Raw genomic sequence first — 23,770 nt, forward strand, 5'->3', positions numbered from 1 at the left:
CATTTTTGGGGTGTTTTTTTTTTTTTGGTTTTGACTGCCATTTTAGTTGAGTGATGACAATTTGATACTTTTATTTCTCCTTGAGGTGTGAGAAGCATGAACAGCACTGACATTCAGTGGTCAGCCATTCTGAGTTGGGGTTATGCTGATAACATTCTGAGGTTGAAGAGCAAGCAAAGTGAGCCTCCAATAAACTTTATACAAAGTTCACAACAATACCAGGTAAACTATGTTATGTGATATAAATGTTTAACAAGAGAGCCAAGGACAAGTGTGTAGTGCAATGGCTAAGTCCTCCTTTGGAATGCCCATTTCTCTTATCAGTGTCCCTGGGTTGAGTCCTAGCTACTCTGCTTCCAATCCAGCTTGCTGCTCAAGTAGCTCATGAAGACATGAGTTGAGTACTAAGCTCTTGGCTTTAACTCTGCCTTTCTGTGGTTGTTGTAGGCATTTTGGTCGAGGCACACTTAAACAACAGACTGATGGACTTAGGACTGCTTATGAAGGACTATACAATTGTAATAATATGGGGAAAATCAGTTGGAGAGGTGGGAAATCCCAGACTCAATGGAATTATCCCATAAAAGTCAAAATAAAAACATAATGATAAAGAATGAAATATGTACAATTAGGACCTGGCATGATAGTGTAATGGTTAAGGTCCTCACCTTGAACGCACCGGGATCCCATATGGGCACCAGTTCTAGTCCCGGCAGCTCCACTTCCCAACCAGCTCCCTGCTTGTGGCCTGGGAAAGCAGTAGAGGATGGCCCAAAGCCTTGGGACCCTGCACCCACGTGGGAAACCCGGAAAGAAGTTCCTGGCTCCTGGCTTTGGATTGGTACAGCACCAGCTGTTGCGGCCACTTGGGGAATGAACCATTGAATGTGAGATCTTCCTCTCTGTCTTTCCTCTTCTCTGTACATCTGCCTTTCCAATAAAATAAATAAATCTTTAAAAGAAAAAAATGTGTACAATTTTTAAAAAAGCAAGTGCTCCAGAGACAGAAAATCTCTGCCCAACTCTGTGACTGTCTTTCAAATAAAATAAATGAATAGTTTAGATTGATAGCATTAGGTTGTAATAACTGAAGTTAATGTCTGATCATGTCTACAGGGCTTTCAGATATCTTTACTACTATTTTCTGACTGTAATCCCAAATTTGTTTGCTACCTACTTCCTCAGCACCAAATAAAGGCACAGTGTTGGACAAAATCAGCATTCCTTTCTTTTCAAGGTTCACCTGCTTCTGTTGCTAGGTCATTTTCTGTAGCTATAGTGCCATGTTTTTTACCAGAATTTTTTAATGGGCCAGATGTTCAGACATTGTGATGTAGTAAGAACATTTGGCTTAAAAAACCCTGTGGCCTGTGTTAGGCTTTTGGCTTTGTTATTCACTAATTATATGGCTTTTGGGCATACCTTAACCTTTCTAAACATGAGTTTCTCTCTTTAAAACCAGGGTGCTAGTATTCCCACCACTCTCTTAAGAAAACTGTTGTAGGAATGTCTAATGTTTGTGAAAAAAAAAAAGGCTGAGCTATTAAGCATCATGTAAATGTTCAGTACCTCCATAGATGTCACAAACTCTAAACTATATGCTTGGGTTGGCTGGTTTGGGTTTTTTAAAATACTTATTTATTTTTAAGTGGTAAGAGAGATCAGATTTTACAGAGAGAAAGAGAGAGAGAAAGATCTTCTCTCCACTGAGTTCACTCCAAATGGCTGCCTTGGCCAGAGCTGAGCTTATACAAAGCCAGGAGCCAGGAGCTTCTTCCAGGTGTCCCACATGAGTACAGGGTCCCAAGACTTTGGGCCGTCCTCCACTGCCTTCTCAGGCCGTAAGTAGGAAGAGGAAGCATCCAGGATATGAACCAGTGCCAGTTTAAGATGCTGGCGCTTACAGGTGGAGAATTAGTCAGTTGAGCATCACGCTGTTTTCCCTGCCCCACACAGCTTGCTTTGTTAGACTTCCTCCAGTAGGATATTCTCTTACCTTCCCCTGGCTTCTGTTACCCAAGCCACACATATTGCCTGTTCAAGTGTCCCAAAATGTATGCCATCCTCTGGTTTCTTTAGGAATAATATAAGCTGTCCTGAGGGAATTTTTGACAATAGATGCAAAGAGGACAATGATTTCTTTGTATAAAGCTAAAAGAAGACCTATTACCATTTGTTATCCAACTTAAATAAACTAACTGAAGTAAGAAGGGACATTGAAAAACAGTCTTACCAGAGATTTTAATAAAAATGTCTTTTTTTTCAGTTTTGAAGCATACAAGCCTATATTACTCAAAACATATATGGAAATATGTATCCAAATACAAATAAATTATAATCATAAGTCATGGTTAACTTATTAGCATAGCTAAATTGGAATGTATCTACAAAGAAAACGATAACACAAAAACATTTTATTTTACAATACGTGTCCTTACTGTATGCTTTCTGGCATTGCTACAAATTGTGGCTCATGGAGACAAGGAAGGGCATGATGGGAGTTGGATATAAATTATTTTCTACCTGTCAAAATATATGAAAACAAACTAATTTATGATCGGATATAGCTCGTTGCCCAATTAATAATGCAAACTTATAAACATTTGAACTTTCATTTTAAAAAGAGGTAGGGAAAGGTAAATAAAATCTTCATCAGTGCTAATTGAATGACATGTTAAAAACATAGTTTACGTCCTTTATTCAACATTTGGGTTGGCTAAATTCTCAATTTGCTTGGCAAAAGCAATCTAAGTGCATGTCTTTTTACTACGAAAAAATATATTAGTGATTTGGAAAGTTTACCTAAAGTCATTTGGTCATCTTTGTCCTCACACTAAGTCACACCTTTCTTCACACTAGATCTGTCCAGTAAGCTGACTAGTACTAGCCAGTTTGTTTTTCTTTCAAGATTTCTTTATTTGAAAGAGTGACAGGGAGGGAAAGTTTATGTTTAATAGTTAAAGGTGATTGCACCCCACATTGGATAGCTTGCTCCAGGTCCTGATTCTGGCTTCCTGCAAACGCACATCCTGGGAAGCAGTGCTGGTTAACTTCCTCCAGTTCAAGAGCAAGCGTGAAATGGTTCCTAACTCTGGCCCTAGTCCAGTATTAGCCATTGCAAGCACTTGAGCAGCACACAAATGGATGACGACTCTCATTTTTTTTTCTCTTTCTGTCTTCCAATTAGTATTTTTTAAGTTTATGGGGAAAATGGAATAAAAAAGGTAAGCTTATTTTCTTGTAAAAAGAAAATCTTAAAATCCATGCAGTTTCCACTTTCTTGTTCTTTGCGACACTTCTAAGAAATAATAAATATAATTAAATATTAACCCTTACAAATAAAATGATTGAAGAGAAAAATGAAAAGGGGCATATTTGGAACAGTGGTATATTGAATAAGAATTGGACAAAAAACACTTTCCTAATGTAATAGACACCTGAGCACATTAGTTATGTGCAGGAAAAAAGAGTTTGAAACTGAAAGAGACAAAGACAGGCATTCTGAGGATGCTTGGAGCGAGGTCATGTTAACCTGAAAAACAGGGGCATTCTCTCAGAAGTCTCAGAGATACATTGAGGTAGAGAGGATGGAGGGGAGAGGTCCACAGCTACTGACCTCAACCTTCTTAGTGAACTGTGAAAGTGGGGCTGAGTTGTGTGAGGGGAAAAGGACAGTTCAGCATAGCCCAGCTGATGCCAAAAGGAGACCCAAGCTGACTTTGAATGTTGCCTGTGTGGTTAAACAGGAACGATTTTGTGCTAAGGGGTAATCCTAGCATTTTCTTCCATGTTTAACTTTCTTTTGTCTCCTACTTAACAACGTTTCGAACTGTCAGAAGCAATGCTTACATTTATTTTACCATCTTTCCCTACTAAAAACATGAAAGGTGAAAAACGCAATCATCAGGTAACATGTGTAAAACATACATATACGTCTTGCTAATCTTGGCTCTAATGAATTCTGGATCATTTTTGTTAGATCTCTAACAAGCAATAAAGACGTGTGATAATATACAGTTATAGAGTATACATTCTGCATTTCAATTTGGAGACAACCTTAAAATATTCACAGTTACATAATATACTATGAGTATATATTTGGCATCAAAAACATGATGGTATTTGATATGCCTTTTTTCAAAGGTGACTAGTTGTGCCTGGGTGCCTGACAGTTGCCAGCTGTTCACCGGGAGCAGATGTGGTGTTATCACAGCCTATACCAACAGATTTACCAGCAATACGGTAGGTCCTGAGCTTAACTCTGCAGGTACTATGGGATTTTCATGTAAGTAAGGGGGAAAAAAAACTTTATTTTATGTGAAATTAACTTACGATGTTTGCACTTTGATCTTTCCCCTCATAGCAGCTCCTAAAATATGGAAGGTCACATATGTAACACTAGGTTGAAATTTTTGAAAAGAACAAATTTTGAAAATAATTAAAGATCTCTTTGATCTTTGTTTCAGAGGCAGTATTTTGAGTTACATGTATTGTATTTAAACTTTTACATGACATTTACATGCATGCTTGTGCACATGGTATCAACTTAAATGCTTGGAAGTATACCACAAGACTATCAGTATAATTTCAAAACATGGAAACTATAGTATTTAGCTTTCTCATGCCCTGCACAAATAACAGCAAAACCTAAGTGTCCTGTATGGATTTCTATCACAAGAAGAAAAAAATTTAAACCATTCATTGAACTTCCAGGATTGTTAATGTGTAAAATAGGCTAGTGGAAAAAAAAAAAAAGATAGGCTTTGAATGAACTGCCAGTGTTATAGTCGAGGTTAAATGGCAACTTTAAGGACTAACTCAGTAATCATCATTTTAATCTAGAATTTTCTCTGGGACTTTATTTTAACCATTAATTAACATAGGAGACCCAATGGACTTTCTAGCTCCCAAATTCAGTTTGGCCCAGCTCTGGCTGTTATAAGCATTTGGGGAGATGGGAGATATTTTTCTCCGTCCACCTAACCTCTTTTCAGTCCAATAATTTTTTGCTATTGAAGTCATTTTCATTTTTGTAAGGTTGTTTGTAATTATTATTATTATTATTTCTGTGATATAGTTTTGCTTTAAAAAAAAAAACACAAAAGATGGACCAACCAGTTGCCAGGAAGCCTATATAGTTACCTTTGATATGGGTCTTTTTTTTTTTAAGATTTATTTATTTTATTAGAAAATCAGATATACAGAGAAGAAGATTATCTCTCCATTGATTCACTCCCCAAGAGGCCGAAACAGCCAGAGCTAAGCCAATCCAAAGCCAGGAGCCCAGAGCCACTTCTGGGTCTACCACGTGGGTACAGGGTCCCAAGGCTTTGGGCCATCCTCAGCTGCTTTCCCAGGCCACAGGCAGGGAGCTGGATCTATAGCGGGGCCACCAGGATTAGAACAGGCACCCATATGGGATGCCGGCACGTTCAAAGCAAGGACTTTAGCTGCTAGGCTACTGCGCCAGGCTCGAGATGGATCTTAAAGACTTTTTTTTCAAGTAGAAAAAAGAGGAAAGAACATTTTGGGCAAAGACAGCTTATGTAACACCATGGAATCAAATGCATGGAAATTTGGGGAATACCAGATAATTTTATGTATGGTAAGGTGGGAAAATATATGTATATGTAGGACAATTTTAACAATTTAAATAGGTAAGATATACCTAATATATCAGCACACACATTTCAGAGACAATAGTGAAAAAAGGCAAGATGAAAGTTATATCTACAGAATAACACTATCTCTATAAAGTTCATAAATATAAACTGTTTATGGCTAGAGATAATATAATGAAGTGTAAAAATTTACATGGCAATATAAATACAAATTTAAGTGTAATAACTGACAAATTAGAGAAAATGGGATATAGAACAATACATAAAATGTGCAGGAATTGTTTTATTTATTTAAAAGATAAAATATTAAATATTAAAATATATATAAGTGATCATTACATGATTCTGCATTATACTTATTATTTCTACTTTTATGCATTTTAAAAGGCTTCTTTGTTTCTTTGAAAGGCAGAGTTACAAAAAGAGAGATACCTTCCATCCACTGGTTCACTCCCCAGATGGACACCATGGCCAAGGCTGGGCTAAGCCAAAGCCGGGCACCTGGAATTCCATCTGAGTCTCCCGTAGTCACATTAGCAGGGAGCTAGATTGGCAGTGAAGCACCAGGGCCAGGCACTCATATGTGATGCCAGTGTTGTAGGCAGCAGCATAATTTGTGGTGGCGTAACCCATTGTGCCATAACCAGTCTCACTTTTCTACATTTTATGAAGGGGGAATATTGAAATGCTTTATGACAATAAACAGCCAAAGAAGAAAACCAGTCACTGCAAGATATGTGAGAACATCTAACTTTTTTGAGCCAATGTGGACCTCAGAGCCTCAATTTGCAACCTTTGGTTTATTTTCTTCCAGAGAGTTATTATATATGTGTTTACTTGAAAGGTAAAGGGACAGAGAATGAGAGAGACATAAAAAGAAAGTTCTTTCATCTTCTGGCTCACCGCCAGATAGCTATAACAGCCAGGGCTGGGCCAAACTGAAGCCAGGAACCTGGAGCTCCATCCTGGGTGGCAGAGACTAAAATACATGAGCATCTTCTGCCTTCTTAGGTGCATTACCAGGGAGCTGGAGGGGGAACAAAATAGCCAAGACCCAAACCAGCACACCAGTCTGGAATGGGGACATTGCAAGCTGCAGCATAAACAACTTGGCCAGAGTGCCAATACAGCAACCTTGATTTAAAGTCAGTCGTAATTGTTGAAAAGAACTAGTAACATCAGTACTTATCTGTCAGTAGCATCATGAATTGGTGTGACACTTCCAAAAAAATATCCTGTAAAGAACTACAAAATTATTAGTATGCAATGATCCACAAATTGAATCCTAAAAATGTACTCCAAAGAAATAATTCAGAAGAGGCATTGCACAAGTATTAAGGCAATAGCCCAGCCATGTGGGCCATCCTCCATTGCTTGTCCCAGACACACTAATAGGAAGCTGGATCAGAAGTGGAGCAGCCAGGATACCGCTGCTACAGACAGCAGCTTAACAAACTATGTCATAACCCCAAACCCAGAACAAAACTTCTAAGTATGAAGAATTTGTGGCCTACCAAATAGGGATACTCAGTAAATTATGATATATTAACTACATAGACTATTATAATATCATTAAAAATAATTTTAAAGACAGTATCAAAATTAGAAAATGTCTATGGGAGAATGTGAAAATACAAAATAAAAAGTATATGGCAGTAATTTAGCTGTAAAATATATAAATACATGTGCATTTGAACAAATATTGGATAAGATAGAGGAAAAATGAAGAATAGATGTAAGTTGAAAAGATTATAGACAATTGAAAACCATTTTAATTCTTAATGAGTTTTATGCTTTAAAGAGAGTTGTTCAGAATAAAGTTAAAAATGATGTTTGAGAAGAACATCACTTTTTTTTCCCCCTAGTAACTGGTATACTTTTTGTGTGTTTTGGTTTTTTGGGGTTTTGTTTGTTTGGTCTTATACCCTACCTATTTTTAAATTTCAGCCATCAGAGCTAGAAATGGAGACCCAGATCCATCTCTATGGACACACGGAAGAGATAACTAGCCTGTTTGTTTGTAAACCCTACAGTATCATGATAAGTGTGAGCAGAGATGGAACCTGCATCATATGGGATCTGAACAGGTACAGCAGAAAGTCTCCTCCTGAGAACCAGTTTTGTATTTCGATTTTCATTAGATGTGATACTCTTACATATGCCAGAATAATATCCTCACATTGCAATCATTTTAAGCATGAAATATATACTTAAAGGTCAGATTGCCTTTGTAATGTAAGTGAAATCAAAATATTGTATAGAACATGTTTGACAGACCCATAAGTGTAAAAGAATTATACAAATAGGAAAATATAGTTATACTTAATAATGACATGCAAATTTATGTCTTTTGCCTTTCAGACTGTGCTATGTGCAAAGCCTCACAGGACACAAAAGCCCAGTCACTGCTGTGTCTGCTAGTGAAACGTCAGGTGACATTGCCACGGTGTGTGACTCAGGTGAGCTTGTCCCCAGCCAGACTAGCCAATTTTTGCCTCCTAAACTGAGCCTCTTATGTCCCAACCAGATCTAGGCAGTTCAATAATAGCATGCACATATGTTAAAAATACTAAAAAAAAAAAAAGTCCAAGATTAGGTTCCTCAGTTTTGACGTAGTAAAATGACATTTGGTCACACATAAGTTAAGCACACTACTGTTACATAATTAAATTTTTCTTTGAAAGGCAGAAAGCGCTCACATGGCTTGTGTACTCCCCAGACGCCCCCACTGGCCTTGGGATGAGGGGAGTAGAACCTGGGAATACGAGTCAGGTCTTCATGTGGGTGGCAGGAGCCCAATTATTTGAATCATCATCACAGACTCCCAGGACCTAATTTGGAAACTGGAGTCAGGGACCAGAGCTGGGTACGAATCCAGGCACCTCAGTGCAGGTCATAGGCAACTGGCCACTGGCTTCCACAGCAGCCCCTCCTCCTGCTGCTCTGTTAGCCTCTATTATCCATTAACCGTTACATCCCTCCTACCAGAGGACAATATGTCAACAAGTTGAGTTTAATTATATAATTGGTTTTTATTTAAAATTCATGAATTGAACAACATCCCACTTATGACATAGGAAAATGCTCGTTAGCTGAGCCTTCAGAGTAGCCATTACAGGCCAAAAAAGCCAATGAAAGCAGAAACAAGGAATGAAGAACTAATCATTTCAAAATCACTCACTTTTTTCTTCAAGGTTTATTTGAAAGAGAAAGAGGGAAAAAAACAGAGAGATATCCTCCTTCCATTCATTCAGACCCCAAATGCCACTAATGGCAGGAGCTATGCCAGTCTGAAGCCAGGAACCAGAAGCTTCTTCCAGGTCTCCCGCGTAGTTGGATTTTCCAGTACTTTCTCATGCAAAATAGTAGGGAGCTGGATCAGAAGTGGAGTAGCTAGAACTCAAATTAGTCTTCATGTGGGATGCTGGTGTCACATTAACAGCTTAGCAAGCTGTACCAAAATGTTGGCCCCAAAATTATTCTTATAGGTGAGAGATAATTATCCTAATTATTCATATTGATTTGGACCCTTATGACTAAATGTTGAGTCTCTGATGTTTTGTTTTGTTTTGTTTTGTTTTGGAAAACTGGCTTGTTGGTTTTCTCCATTTGTACATATTTAAAAAAAAAAAAAAAGATACAACAGGTTCAGTCCCATGGTGTAGCATACTGAGCCTCAGCCTGAAGTGCCAGCATCCCATATTGGTGCTGGTTCAATTCCCAGTAGTTCCACTTCTGATTCAGCTTCCTGCTAATACCTGGAAAGGCTGTGCAGGTGAGCCTAAGTCCTTGGGCCCCTGCATCCATATGGGAGCCCCAGAAGAGAATCCTGGCTCCTGGTTACAAACGGGCCCAGCTTCAACCACTATGACCATTTGGGGGCGTCAACCAGCAGATAGAAGGTCTGTCTATTTCTCCTTTTCTCTATATAACTCTTCCTTTCAAATAAAAATAATATTTGGGGAAAAAAAGACATCGGTACTGGGATGGCAGCACAGTGCACTAAGGCATTGCCACCAATGCTGGCATCCCATATCAGAGCACCTGTTAGCCCCAAACACTCTGCTTCAAATCCAGCTCCCAGAAGATGGCCCCAATTCCTGGGCACTGCCACCCACGTGGGAGATATAGATATATTTGAAATATGGAGAGATACAGAGAGAAGCCAGCAGGGGTAAGAGAAAAGAGAAGAAAGAGAAAGATCGCCCATCTGTTGGTTCAATCCCTGAGTGCTCACAATAGCGTGAGTCAACAAAGGGAAGATGTGAGTGAGTCATCTCCTCCAGGGCACATTAGCAGGAAATTGGAATAGGAAGTAAAACCAAGACTTGCTCCAGGCGCTGTAATGGAGAATGAGGACACCCAAAGTACTAGACACCTAACCGTACATTTCTACTTTAAAGTTGTCTTAAAAATTGAAAAAGAGTGGTCCAACGTGAATGGCTTAATGGATAATTCTTTGTCTCGCCAGCACTGGGATCCCATATGGGTGCCGCTTCTTATCCTAGCTGCTTCACTCCCCATCCAGCTCTCTGCTTATGGCCTGGAAAAGCAACAGAGGATGACCCAGGGCCTTGAGATCTCCTGCATCCACTTGGGAGAGCCAGAAGCTCCGGCTTCAGATCAGCTTAGCTCCAGCTATTATAACCACTTGGGGAGTGACCCAGCAGACAGAAGATCTTTTTCTGTATCTCTCCTCTCTGTAAATCTGATCTGCCTTTCCAATAAAAATGAAAACTATGCCTTTTCATCCATTCAGTGTAGAATATCTTTGAGATATTTATGAAGAGCGATTCCCTTACCCTTTTCTAGCTTTTTACATGTTTTTTCCTAGCACCGAATGAATGACATCTTTTCAAATACCAACAAATTCTCCAAATCTGACACAATTGTTTTTTGTTCGGCTAAGCAAGTTCCCACATTATTAAAGTTAGTAACTTTGGGGATTGCCATGACTTCTTACCCACCATCAGGTTAAGTAGTTGGTTAAACTCACAAAACTCAGAAAAATCCCTTAGGTACCCCTGTCATTTATTATAAAAGGTACAAATGAACTGCCAGACGAGGAGACACATAGGGCAAGCTCCACAAAGGCCATGAGCCTTAGGAACCTCTTTCCTGGTAGAGGCAGGGTCCTGGAGTTGTGTTCACCAACCTGGAAACACTCCTTACCCTGTCCTCTCGGGCTTTTATGGAAGTGTCCTTACATGTGAACAGTTGGTTACATCATTAGCCTTTGGGGCTGTGTTCAGTCTCCAGCCCCCTCCCTTCCCTGACTGTGGGTGTAGGAGTGGGGTTGGGATCCTGACCATTCAGGAGCCTAAAGCTGTCTAACCCTTCCCCTGCAAGTCATCTCATTAACCTATAGAAGACAGCGAATTGCAAGGGTTTTGTCATCTCTGTGCCAGGAACCAAAGACATATGAGTGAATGTTTGTTAGATCACTGATACCTCTTTCAGTTTTGTTGCTACATTTTCTTTTTGCAAAGTATTAATTTACTCTTGTGTTTAAATAATGTCTTTAGTCATTATTAAAGATTTCAGATGTGAGAATATTTATGCTACTCTTAGCCCCCAGTTGTGATACAATGTTATGGAAATATTTTTATTGATCTTAATGAAGGAAATGTTTTTGCTTTAACAGTTGGCTTTGGTAGTACAAATATATAAATAGTTGACTGATAACTTTACTAGTGTACTTTCTGGCTGGTGTACGTTAGCAAATTTTTTTTTAAAGATTTTATTTATTTTTGATTGGAAAGTCAGATTTACCAAGAGAAGGAGAGACACAGAGAAAAATCTTCCATGTGCTGGTTCACTCCTCAAGTAGTTGCAGTGGCTGGAGCTGAGCCAATCAACAAGGGTCCAAGGCTTTGGGCCATCCTCAGCTGGTTTCCCAGGTCACAAGCAGGGAGCTGAAGCAGAAGTGGAGCAGCAGGGACACAAACTGGTATCCATATGAGATCCTGGCGTATGCAAGGCAAGGGCTTTAGCCACTAGGCTACCATGCCAGCCCACGTTAGCAGTTTTTGAGAGTGTCACAGCAAAAGAGAGATGATGCAGGAATATAATGATGATTTATAAAATGCTACAAGAACATAGTGATGATTTATAAAGGGTTCTCTGCTTTCTTATTTTGGCAGTATTTGGAAGTTAGAACTTATCCTAAGAGAGCTTGAATTTTGCAGTTAGTTCCCTTCTTTCTACCAGTAGTGATTTCTATCTCTGATATTAGCTAGCCTGCTAGCACACACTGTAATGCAGCAATGAGTAGAACACTTTTTTTCAATTTGAACATATGTGCTGTTTCCAGTTTTTAAAGGACTATTGACACATATATAAAAATATTATTAAGAACACTTGATATATAGGAACTGTAATTTAAAAGTTGCTTTTTTAAAAAGGAAGCATTTGTGTTTAATGATCCAGACTAAAGTTTATCCTCCCACTTTCTGTATTTTAGTAAGCTTCGCTTTTAATTTCATTTTCCACAAACTTTGTGAAGTGCCTATATGTGTATCCTGGGAATTTCATAGTACTCTGACTTCACTCATACTCATATAAAAAAAAAAAAAAAAACTCCCTCTGCAGCTACTAAATTCCAAAAAAGAGACAAAATGTAGTCTATCACGATAAAGATGATTTCATGTTTTTCGTTAGATTTAACACCTCAATACTGTATTTAGGTAGTATCTCCTATTCAGTCTTACACAAGCATGAAGAACTTTTAGTAAGACACTGAGCACTTGGGAAGAGAAGGGTCATAAAACATATTAAACATTATGGCATTTCTACCATGTTTCGCTTTGCAATAAAGTGACATTAATTGTATTAACTGTTGTTTACCACTACTTCAAAACTTCTGTCACTTCATACAGAAACTCTATAACCATTATAAAAAAAGACCTTTATTACTCCTCCCCCACCCTTATTCACTAGCAGTCTCTATTCTTTCAGTGTCCATAAAGTTATGTATTGTTATTTTATGTGAACCAGTGGATGAAAGACCTCTTTCTCTCTAACTCTAATAAATAACCAAATAAATAAATCTTTTAAAAAAATAATTTGTAAGGCACGACTCAGTGGCTCAGTTGCTAAATTCTCACCTTACATGTTCGAGGATCCCATATCGCACCAGTTTGTATCCTGGCTATTCCACTTCTGATCCAGCTTCCTGCTTGTGGCCTGGGAAAACAGTAGAGGATGATGGTCCAGAGCCTTGGAATCCTGCACCCATGTGGGAGACCTGGAGGAAGCTCCTGGCTCCTGGCTGCAGATGGGCTTGGTTCTGGCCATTGCAACCAGTTGGGGAATGAAGTAGCAGAGAAAAGATGTTTTCTTCTTCTCTCTGTAAATCTGCCTTTCTGATAAAAATAAGGAAGTATTTTTAAAAAATCATTTGTAGATATTCACAAGGATAAGTTTTGACTTAGGTAGTTTTTTGCTATAGTCTTTCCTCTTCAAAAGTCGTATAAGTCATTACATTTGAATGGTTTTATAGAATATTTTCATCTCTTTTTAGAGTTGGTTTAGCTCCCCAGACATTTCCAAACATAATTCAAGTTTAACAGTTTATATACTAAAAGTATACTTACACAAATATTCATGATTCACTTACCTTACTGCTCTTTATTACTAAATTTAAAACATTTTTTCCTGGTGAGTCTCTAGATGAATATGGAAAGCTCTGTGTGGCTTACAATGTGCTAATTTCACATAGACAATGTTAAGTCATCGATTATCTATAAATTTCACTAAAGAAGTGATACTGGCCTGCTGGGATGCCCTTCTGAGATTCGGGTAGACTCTGAGCTGGCCACACACTGATGACCTGTGGGGTGCCTGGGTGTTTCAGCTGGCGGAGGCAGTGACCTCAGACTGTGGACAGTGAATGGGGACCTTGTTGGACATGTCCACTGCAGGGAGATCATTTGTTCCGTTGCTTTCTCCAACCAACCTGAGGGAGTATCTATCAATGTCATTGCTGGAGGTTTGGAAAATGGAATTGTAAGGTAAGCAGTGTTTGAATTCTCTTTCTTTGCTTTTATCCATCAAGACACAGCGGTTTCAGAAATCGTTTTTACTATCTAGATATATTTACTACTTGGAGATTTAAAATCAACTTTGAACATAGATTATTCAGTTAGCCCTGTTTATTTATAAATAATAAAGATAGCTCTAATACAGCTTTGAAATTTCATATTAAATATAAACTGTTAACATTATGAAAGTATACAAAGTAAAAAAAATTTTTTTTTCTTTATTCCCATACCCATCTCCTTCAAAATTCCCAGACAACTACTGGTTATTATATTCTTTTTCAGATAATTTTTAGCAAACAAGTATGTGAAGGTTTTTTTGTTTGTTTTTTGTTTGTTCATTTGTTCTTTAGTGAATAGGTGTTTTTCCATAAGTAGGTGATCACTTTTACCTTGCAGGTTATGGAGTACATGGGACTTAAAGCCTGTGAGAGAAATTACATTTCCCAAGTCAAATAAACCTATCATAAGGTAAGATCTTCCACCTTTATTTTTCAAAATGTAACTCATGGTTGCCTTTTTGCTAGAGAGAGAGATATTAAAAAGCCCAAACCTAAGGAAACAATTGAAGCCCTTATGGAATCCCAGCACATGCAAGGCAAGGACCTCAGCCACTAGGCTACTGTGCCTGGCCCTACTATCTTTTCAAAAGAAAAAGAAAATGAAAGATCCAGAACCCTTTTCTGGGCATATTCGGGTTAGACCAAAGTCCTCATGAGGAACTGACCATTGAATACGATCCAGCAGTGAGAGAAACCACACTGCTTGCCTTCAGGGAGTCTAAAATCTGATTCAGGAACTTGAACTCTAATGTAAAAACACACTTGTTAGTATGCCCAGAAAAGGGTTCTGGTTCTTCTAGGGTTCTGGTTCTTCTATTTTCTTTTTCTTTTGAAAAGATAGTAGGGCCAGGCACAGTAGCCTAGTGGCTAAAGTCCTTGCCTTGCATGCAGTGGGATTCCATTTAGGCACCAGATTGTGTCCCTGCTGTTCTACTTCCCATCCAGCTCCCTGCTTGTGGCCTGAGGAAGCAGTGGAGGATGGCCCAAAGCCTTGGGACCCTGCACCCACACAGGAGATCTGGAGAAGGTTCCTGGTTCCTGGCTTGTGATCGGCTCAGCTCCAGCCATTGCAGCCAATGGGAAGGTCTTTCACTCTGTCTGTCCTTCTCTCTGTAAATCTTCCTTTCCAATAAAAATGTAAGAATCCTTAAAAAAAATTAGAAAAGGTGGTAACAATGGTTGATAATTGCGGAAATATGCTTGAAAAGATGTATAAACAACCAGTTACCCTTTGCCTAATTAACAAATTTTACTTTAAAGATTCAGTTAGATGTAAAGTGATTCAAATTCTGCTACAGAATTTATTTCCACAGTACCAAACTTGAAGTCTAACCAACCTAAGTTATTTCTTCATAAAATATCACTTATTTCTATACGGAAAAAAATATAGTTCTGTGATTTTTTTTTCAAAAGTTTTCTATACACAGGTATTTGTTCTTTGAGGAATAAAGTGTAAACAGAATTAAAAAGAAAATATACAAAGAAGGAATGAAGTCTCATAAGCTAGTCTTAGAAGTTTTTCAGCAAAGTGACTATATCACAGTGACTATTATTACTAGTGAGTTGTAAGCAGTCATTTAACTTACATTTGAAATGTGAAAAATACTCAGTGAAAGTATCTTTCTTCTTTAAACTAACCCTTATGTGATGACCGGTATGCTAACACAATACTAAAAAGTATAATGGAAAACCCAAAACCTTTTTGTTTTGCAGTCTTACCTTTTCTTGCGATGGGCACCATTTATACACGGCCAACAGTGATGGCACCGTGATTGCCTGGTGTCGGAAGGACCAGCAGCGCCTGAAACAGCCAATGTTCTATTCCTTCCTTAGCAGCTATGCAGCTGGTTGAAGGTGAGAGAACTCAACACTTTCCAAAGCACTGTGACTCCAAACTAGATTTGTTGACCTCACCCATTTCAAGACATGGAACCTGAAGAGTGGATGAGCAAACAGACCATCTGGACAATGGTAAAATGTCTTCATCTGTGCAAAATTCTAAAACTCAGATGGTCCGAGAGGAAAGTTATGCTCTAGTTTAGTGAGAATCTGGAAGACTGTATCAGTATCCACTGAACAAGTTTGAAATCTTGCATGGTAAATTAAAGTCATTCTGAGTTTTTTGTGCCACGTAGGTATTCTGAAGAAAAGACTAAAGTCTCCCTTTTTCTGTTATTCCAAGAGGACCAGTAGAATTTCAGTTAATCAACTAATTGTTTCTAGAAAATATCCTAAAAGTTGTATGTAAAGAGATTTCAGCTTTGAGATACCTACACACAGCACTCAACAATTGGTTTAAGAAGCAAATTATAGGTGCCTCAGCATCAAATATTTTATGAAATAGCTGAATAATAAAAGTAAACTACAAATGAATTTAGTAAAAATAAACTACAACTTTGATTAGTTTTTGCCAGTTGCTTTCTTAGAGCAAAAGAGAGCCGCAAATTTTTGACAGCCAAACAAGAATACAGGTATCTTTGATTTCAGGCATATTCTGTTTCTTCTTAAAATTTTTTGCTTAAAATTTGTAGCACTAAATGTTGAACATCCCTAATGGAGTTACTAAGAATTAAACACAGTCACTGTCGTGCTAGCTGCTGCTTAAGGATTCAGTGCTGACTCACTTGTGAGAACAGAAACCTCTGCTTCGCAAGGAGTTTGCACAGATTTGATTACAGAGCTTAGACAAGGCACCTCATCCAACCTGCAGGAACAATTTGCTTCCCTGCAATAAAACTGTCAAAAAAAATGCTTGCTCTAGTATAAACTGGAGGCAGTTTAAGGAACTATTTTCACTGTTTCCACTAACTTGAGAATTCTAGGAACTATGAAAAAATCTAAGTATGAGCTACAGACAACGGAAATACCATAAAGCCAGAATTCCTGACCCTGTGTTGGAGCAGTCTGTCTCTCTCATGCTATTACAGCTGTATTCTGACTTAGGGTGCTGATTTATTGGCTTTGAACACACAGTAAAGTAAGCTGAGTAATGTTAACAAAAGTACAGAAGTATGTATTCCTGCCTATGAATAAGGTGTGATTCGTTGTGGAAATTTGATTCACATGGTGTTTACAGAACTATTTTTGTAACTTCCAGGCTTTCTATGACATTCTGCATAAAAATATATAAAATACAATTCCAAAGTCTCTGCTGTTGAACTAGGTAAGCGAGTAGTGTCCTCCCTCGTCTGCTTTGCACCTGGACTGCACACCTGCATAAGGACACGTAGCAGGCTGCATTCTATACCGTGGTTAGTACCAGCCATGGGGTAAATCTGAGGCCCATATAAAGGCAGAGATGAAATTATTCCTATTCACATTGAAGTGATCTGCTTTGTGCAAAAGAAATTGCAGCTATTGTCTAATTTTGATTTTTTTTTTTACTAAGAACTTTACATAAGCCCCCTGTTACAATGGGGTTGCTACTCAGTCTTTTTTTAAGGCCGAAATTCATCATTTATCTAAACAGAAAATATGCAAATAACTGGTCTTGTTAAGAGTGCAATATTATATTTTTATGTAAAAATAAATGTTAATTGGGGGGATTATTTATTAAGCATGGAAGTTAATATGTATATGTTTGAGATGCTTCATAATGTGCATGTTGTAGCAAACATTTCTGTAAATTGTCACAAGCTCTGTTACCTTTGTATACACTGCCACTTCAATTTGGAAATAAATTTCATAAAAATAGATTTAAATAATCTGTCCTCTGTACAGTTTAAATATTATGACAAGATCACAAATTGGTAACTGTTTCTTACAGCCCATGTTGGAATATAATTTTATATCACTTCTTCATTATGTCTTTGTGCCAGAATTTTATATTGCAACCTTAACTGCCCTTAAGTGATGTTCAGAGATGATTCGCAAGATCATTTATTTTATTTATTTTTTAAAGATTCATTTATTTTTATTAGAAAGGCAGATTTACGGAGAGAAGGAGAAACAGAAAGATCTTCCATCTGCTGGTTCACTCCCCAAGTGCCTGCAATGGCTGGAACTGAGCCAATCCAAAGCCAAGGATCAGGAACCTCTTCTGGGTCTCCCCACATGTGCAGGGTCCCAAGACTTTGGGCCGTCCTCCACTTCTTTTTTTTTTTTTTGTAAGATTGATTTATTTTTATTAGAAAGTCAGATATACAGAGAGGAAGAGACAGAGAGGAAGATCTTCCATCCAATGATTCACTCCCCATGTGGCCGCAACAGCTGGAGCTGATGTAATCTGAAGCCAGGATCCAGGAACTTCTTCCAGGTCTCCCAGGTGGGTGCAGGGTCCCAAGGCCTTAGGCCGTTATCCACTGCTTTCCCAGGACACAATCAGGAAACTGGATGGCAAGCAGGGCTGCTGGGATTAGAACCGGTGCCCATATGGTGTCCTGGGCGTGCAAGACGAGGACCTTAACCACTATGCTATTGTGCTGTGCCCCCATCCTCCACTTCTTTCCCAGGCCACCAACAGGGAGCTGGATGGGCAGTGGGGCAGTCAGGACATGAACCAGTGCCCATATGGGATCCCAGCACCTGAAGGGGAGGATTAGTCAATTGTGCCGTTGCTCTGAATCCAAGATCATTTATGTTAAAGAAAAGCACATCAGTCCTGTCCACCCAGCACCCAGTGCCCGGCAGGTCTGCTATTTTGCCCAAGTGCAGTTAGCTGTTCCCTAAACTCAGAGGTGCCAGGCTGTGGAGAATCCACAATAAGTAGCATGCAGCATTCACAAAGTTGCAAACTGTGATCAGCTAGGGGATAAAGTACAAAATAATGTGAGAGATGGAGAGATGCAACAGGAAGAATTCAGTTTACATTGCAGTTATCTAGAAAGCTTCTCGAAAATTAAAATGTTTGTGGGAGCCCAGTGGATGAATAAAAATCTGACAGGTGAAGATGGGGAAGGTGCTTTGCCGCTAATACTTGTGCCAACACCTGGAGTGGGAATGGAAAACAAGCAAGCCCAGTGAGGAAATGGGCTTCCTCTCCGTACCTCCTCCCTTGGGAGGAGGGTGAGAAGTTACCAAGTGGTGAGTATAGTCAGCAACAGCAGTTTGAGAGCCCATAATACTTTTATTCTGCTTTGCATCTGTGGAACTATAAGAGTGCTTGAAATCAAAGCCATTCTATTTCTGGGTATCTGTCCCCAAGAGAACTCAGCATCAGTACTTTCTCAGTATAAGCCTGACCTTTCACTAATTGCAAGTCTCAATTAGAAAAAAGCATATCAGTCTGTTCCTTCAATAGTTGAGTGAATTCCAGAATTCCAGCAGGTGCAAGCCCAGTGCCAGGTGATGGGTGGTGAAGGGCAGTTGTTTCCAGGACTTGGATTTGTTAATGTCCTGTGGCAGAAAAGTGAGAAGGATAGGTCAACATTTAGAGGGGTAAAAACTTGACAGTATTTCTTTGATTGGTAATCTTGAAAGGGGTTAGTTGGAATTCCTGATTACACATGTTATACTTGCCATGTTTCTGCTGATTACCTCTCAGCAGAGTATCCCAGCTGTCCCCAGTTTGTCCCAGGTTAAGGACGAAATGACACCATCTATTCCCAAATCATAACATTCCCTGGATAACAATATTATTTTTTCAATCTACTCACCTTCTTAGGGTAATATATTATATATGTTACATATTCCATAAATAATTATATATTATATATTAAATATACTATAAAACCAGAGTACTATAAACTGTAACAGATTTTTTTTCTTTAAAAAAAATTTATTAAAAAGTCAGATTTAAGAGAGAAGAAGAGACAGAAAGATCTTCCATCCACTCCCAAGTGGTTGCGACACCTAGAGCTGAGCTGATGAGGAGTCAGAGCTTCTTCTGGGTCTCCCACGTGGGTGCAGGGTCCTAAGACTTTGGGCTGTCCTCAACTGCTTTTCCAGGCCACAAGCAGGGAGCTGGATGGGAAGCAGGGTGCCCATATGGGATCCTGGCACATTACAGTCAAGGATTGAGCCACTAAGCTATCGCAGCAGGACATTTAAGATTTAGTTATTTATTTTTATTGGAAAGTCAGATCTACAAAAAGAAAAGGAGCACTGTAACAGATCTTAAAACCTTCAAGCAGAAAATCTACTCAAAAAGCATTAGCAGTTGAAGGGGTAGATGGAAAAGTAAACCAAAAGTTGCCATTTGGAAGAACAATAAGCAGGGGAGGTTTCAGATTCAGCACAGCCCAGTGTTTTGAAGACTCCCACCAACAGTGCATTAGCCACACTCTTCGCCAGGCATTTCTCCCAGTGATGTCCCTTTCAGACTCCACAAATTAAAAAGGCAGCTCTATTTGCCAACACGAAATAGATACACACAAAAAGTCAAAATAAATAAAAGGAACACAAAGAAAACAGATATTCTGAAGTACACATCCAGCTGGGAAAGAGGTAACACTAGTTTTATCATGTCTTACATGGCAGAAACAGAACTGCTTCATGCTGCATTGGGGACACTGGGTTGTAACTCAGTCATGTCAGAACAGTAACACTGTCCTTTAAAGCCAAAATGACAAGGAGGTCATTTGAGAATGGGCTACAAAATTTCTGCTCAAGAATGATGATATGGCATATGTGAGATTGTTTTGTGACCAATTATTTCATTTCTGATGTAAATCAGTATTTCCAGAACTTCTGAAGACTGATGCACAGTCGTACTTTCATTCACAGCTTTTAATTCTGTGAAAAGAGCTTTAAAAATCTTTAGAATCCAATGCTAGGATCTAAGAGATAAGTAAAAAGACTGTCTTTTCTGAGGTATTTTTTTTTAATTTAGTTTTAGTAAAAATGAAATTATGTTATCTTTCAGTTTCTGGTATGGCTTTGATATGATTTGGTTCCAATAAATAAATAAATGTTTTTAAAATAATAATAAATAGAATTGAAATTGAAAAACGAGAAATTGCAGCAACATAGAGACTTTTTAACTTACTTTTATTGGAAAGTCAGATTTACAGAGAGAAGGAGAGACAGAGAGAAAGGTCTTCTGTTCACTGATTCACTCCCCAAGTAGCCAGAGCTGAGCCAATCCAAAGCCAGGAACCAGGAGCTCCTTCCAAGTGTCCCACGTGGGTGCAGGGCCCAAGGCTCTGGGCCGTTCTCCACTGCTTTCCCAAGCCACAAGCAAGGAACTGAAAGGGAAGTAGAGCAGCCAGATCACAAAACGACACCCATATGGGATCCAGGCACATGCAAGGTGAGGACTTTAACCACTAGGCTACCACATCAGGCCCACAAAGAGCCATTTTCAAGAAGATGAGCTAAACAAACTTTCAGCCAGACTATTTAAAAAAAAAAAAAAGAAAGAAAAACCAAGTAAAATTAGAGATGAAAAAGAAAATATTGCAAGAAACTAGTAAGGTAATCTCTTCTTGCTAAATGGAATCTTTGATTGGTATATGGTATCCTCCTTCATCACTTTTTTTAAAGGATTTATTTACTTTTATTGGGAAGGTGGATATACAGAGAGGAGGAGAGACAGAGAGGAAGATCTTCCGTAGGATGGTTCATTCCCCAAGTGACTGCAACGGCTAGAGCAGAGCCGATCCAAAGCCAGGAGCTCTTCTGGTCTCCCATATGGGTACAGGGTCCCAAGGCTTTGGGCTGTCCTCAGCTGCTCTCCCAGGCCACAAGCAGGGAGCTGGATGGGAAGCAAGGCCACTGGGATTAAAACCGGCGACCATATGGGATCCCGGTGCATTCAAGGCAAGGGCTTTAACCACTCCGTTATCATACCGGACCCTCTTCATTTTTAACCTTATTTACATCAAAGTCTATATTACCTGAGATAAGAATGGATGTACCTGGAATATCTTTTGCTATCCTTTTACTTTCAGTTTCCACATATCTTTATTGGTGAGATGTGTCTCCTGTAGGCAATTGTTAGATGGATTTTGGATTTTTATTTGTTTGCTTTATCCAGTCTGCTAATCTATGAAGCTTGATGAAGAACTTAAGCCGTTTACATTAAGGATCAATGTGGATAGGTAGTAATTTGGTCTTGTCATTTTAGCAATGGTTTGTTCATTTTTTGTTTTAGTCTTCTTTTGTTGTTATATTGGCACATCCTCCAAGTTTGCCTTTGGTTTTGGTAGGTACTATTCCTTTTCTGTGTCAATCTTTAAGTATCATTTGTAGGGCAGTTCTGGAAGAGGCAAATTCTTTGAGCTTTTTTTAAAAACTGTGGAAGAATTTTATTTCATTTTCAAAGACAAAGGAAAGCTTTTCTGGAATAGTTATTCTGGACTGACAGTTTTTCCCTTTTAGAATCTGGAATATGTCGCTCCATTCTCTTCTGGCCTAAAGAGGTTCCTCTGAGAGATTAGCAGTGAGTCTGATTGTGATTCCACTATGTTAATTGATTTTTTTCATGTGCATATTTAAGAATCTTTTCCTTGTATTCAGTTGAAGAGAGCCTAATTATCATGTGTTCTGGCTGGCAAAGATTGCGCTTGGTCAACTTTATTGGAAATTCTGTGTCCCTCCTGTATGTTATTACCCAGTTCTTTCTCCAAATTAGGAAAGTTTTCCTTTATTATTTCATTTCATACATTTTTAAACCCAGCTTCTCTCTCTGCACATTCTGAAACTCCCATAACTCTTACATTCACCTTTTAATAGTATCTCTTAACTCTTGAATACTTTTCTAGACTCGGTTGTCTTGACTCTTCCCTATTGTTAAAGGAAATATCTTCCAATTCTGTGACTCTTTCTTCTGCCTCGCTTATTGTATTATTGAGGCTTTCCACTGAATTTTTAATATGCTCCATTGTGTTCTTAATTTCTAATATATCAGCTTTCATTTGATTCATTCCTGTTATCATTATTATTATTACCTGTATAACATATTTCTTAAATTTCTTGAATCCTGTATATGCTTCTCATTGTTGTTAAGAAACCTCATAACAAGTTTTTGAAATTCTTTACCCTCCATTTCCTCAATGTCTTCCTGAGTTAACTCTGAAGTTGACGAAGGCTTTTGCTGCTTTGCAGAGGAGATACCCATAATATTCACTGTGCCTCCGTCTCTCTTAAGATTTATTTATTTATTTTTATTGGAAAGTCAGATTTTACAAAGAGAAAGAGAAATAGAGAAAAAGATCTTCCATGTGCTGGTCATTCCCCAAGTGGCCTCATGACCAGAGCAGGAACAATCTAAATCCAGGAAACAGGAGCTTCTTCTGGGTCCCCCACGTGGGCGCAGGGTCCCAATGCTCTGAGCCATCCTCTATTGCTTTTCCAAGTCACAGTCAGGAAGCTGGAATGGAAGTAAAGCAGCCAGGTCATTGCTATGTTGGTTAGTGGGTTCCTCTCCTTAGGGTCAATTTTTAAGCTGTATTGCCCACTGGCCTACAGGTCAGCTTTACTGCTTGTGCTCAGTACCTGGCTCCTGGTTTACAATCACTTGTGGCACTGCCTCTAGTGAGGTTCAATCCGAGGCTCTTGTGCTAGGCTTCCACCATGGTCTCTATAATCTCAGTTCCTGGTTCACCACTCTGCTTCCTGTAATTCTGAGCTGTGGCTGCACCATTGCCTGTACAGCCTTTCTCCAACTCTTGGTTCCGACAGTGCCTGCGATTAGGGAGACACCAGCTGTCCAAATCACTGGGTTGTCATTGGTGCTGGGGTTGCTAGAACCAGCTGGCCATTAGGTCTGAAGGCCACCTGGACTTATTTTGGGTGGAACCTGTAGGATGCCATATCAGTACTATTTTCTGTATGAGACCAGTGCGATGCATTGAGCTGGACGTGAGTTCTCTCCTGGCTCAGTGCCCATTCAGCTTGCTATTGTTCCATCAGCCCCACAGCCTTTTGCTCAGTACACAAAATGATACTCACTGTGTCACTGGTGGGCATCTGGGCCTGTTGGCCATTGCATCTGGTGGCCACCAGGACCTATTTCCCTGTGGAACCTGTGCCATTCACGTCAAGCCAGAAATGAGCTCTCTCCTGATTTAGTGCATGAGTGGCTCACTGTTGTTCCTCCAGCCCTGCCTTGGGCTCTGCCACTCTGCTTCTGCTCGTGGTCAAATCAATCAAATCAGCAGGATGTGCA

The 23,770-nt window shown here is 39.1% G+C and overlaps 1 protein-coding gene across 4 annotated transcripts in view; it reads left to right on the top strand.

Annotated features, from left to right (window-relative positions):
• The window catches only part of LYST (lysosomal trafficking regulator), a 173,266-nt gene extending 155,849 nt beyond the window's left edge, over positions 1–17,417 (top strand). For 3 of the 4 annotated variants that reach the window (XM_040968181.1, XM_040968182.1, XM_040968183.1), the window contains 7 exons: positions 86–222; positions 4,144–4,242; positions 7,569–7,708; positions 7,983–8,080; positions 13,477–13,633; positions 14,060–14,131; positions 15,436–17,417. In XM_040968181.1, the coding sequence (XP_040824115.1) occupies positions 86–222; positions 4,144–4,242; positions 7,569–7,708; positions 7,983–8,080; positions 13,477–13,633; positions 14,060–14,131; positions 15,436–15,574 (842 nt within the window). In that variant the 3' untranslated portion in view covers positions 15,575–17,417. The remainder of the gene's footprint in view (positions 1–85; positions 223–4,143; positions 4,243–7,568; positions 7,709–7,982; positions 8,081–13,476; positions 13,634–14,059; positions 14,132–15,435) is intronic. The other variant, XR_005882511.1, reaches the window with a different exon arrangement.
• The last annotated feature ends 6,353 nt before the right edge of the window (positions 17,418–23,770 follow it).

This window comes from Ochotona curzoniae, unplaced genomic scaffold (genome assembly GCF_017591425.1).
Source record: "Ochotona curzoniae isolate NIBS_2020 unplaced genomic scaffold, NIBS_Ocur_1.0 scaffold_4683, whole genome shotgun sequence".
Taxonomy (NCBI): Eukaryota; Metazoa; Chordata; class Mammalia; order Lagomorpha; family Ochotonidae; genus Ochotona; species Ochotona curzoniae.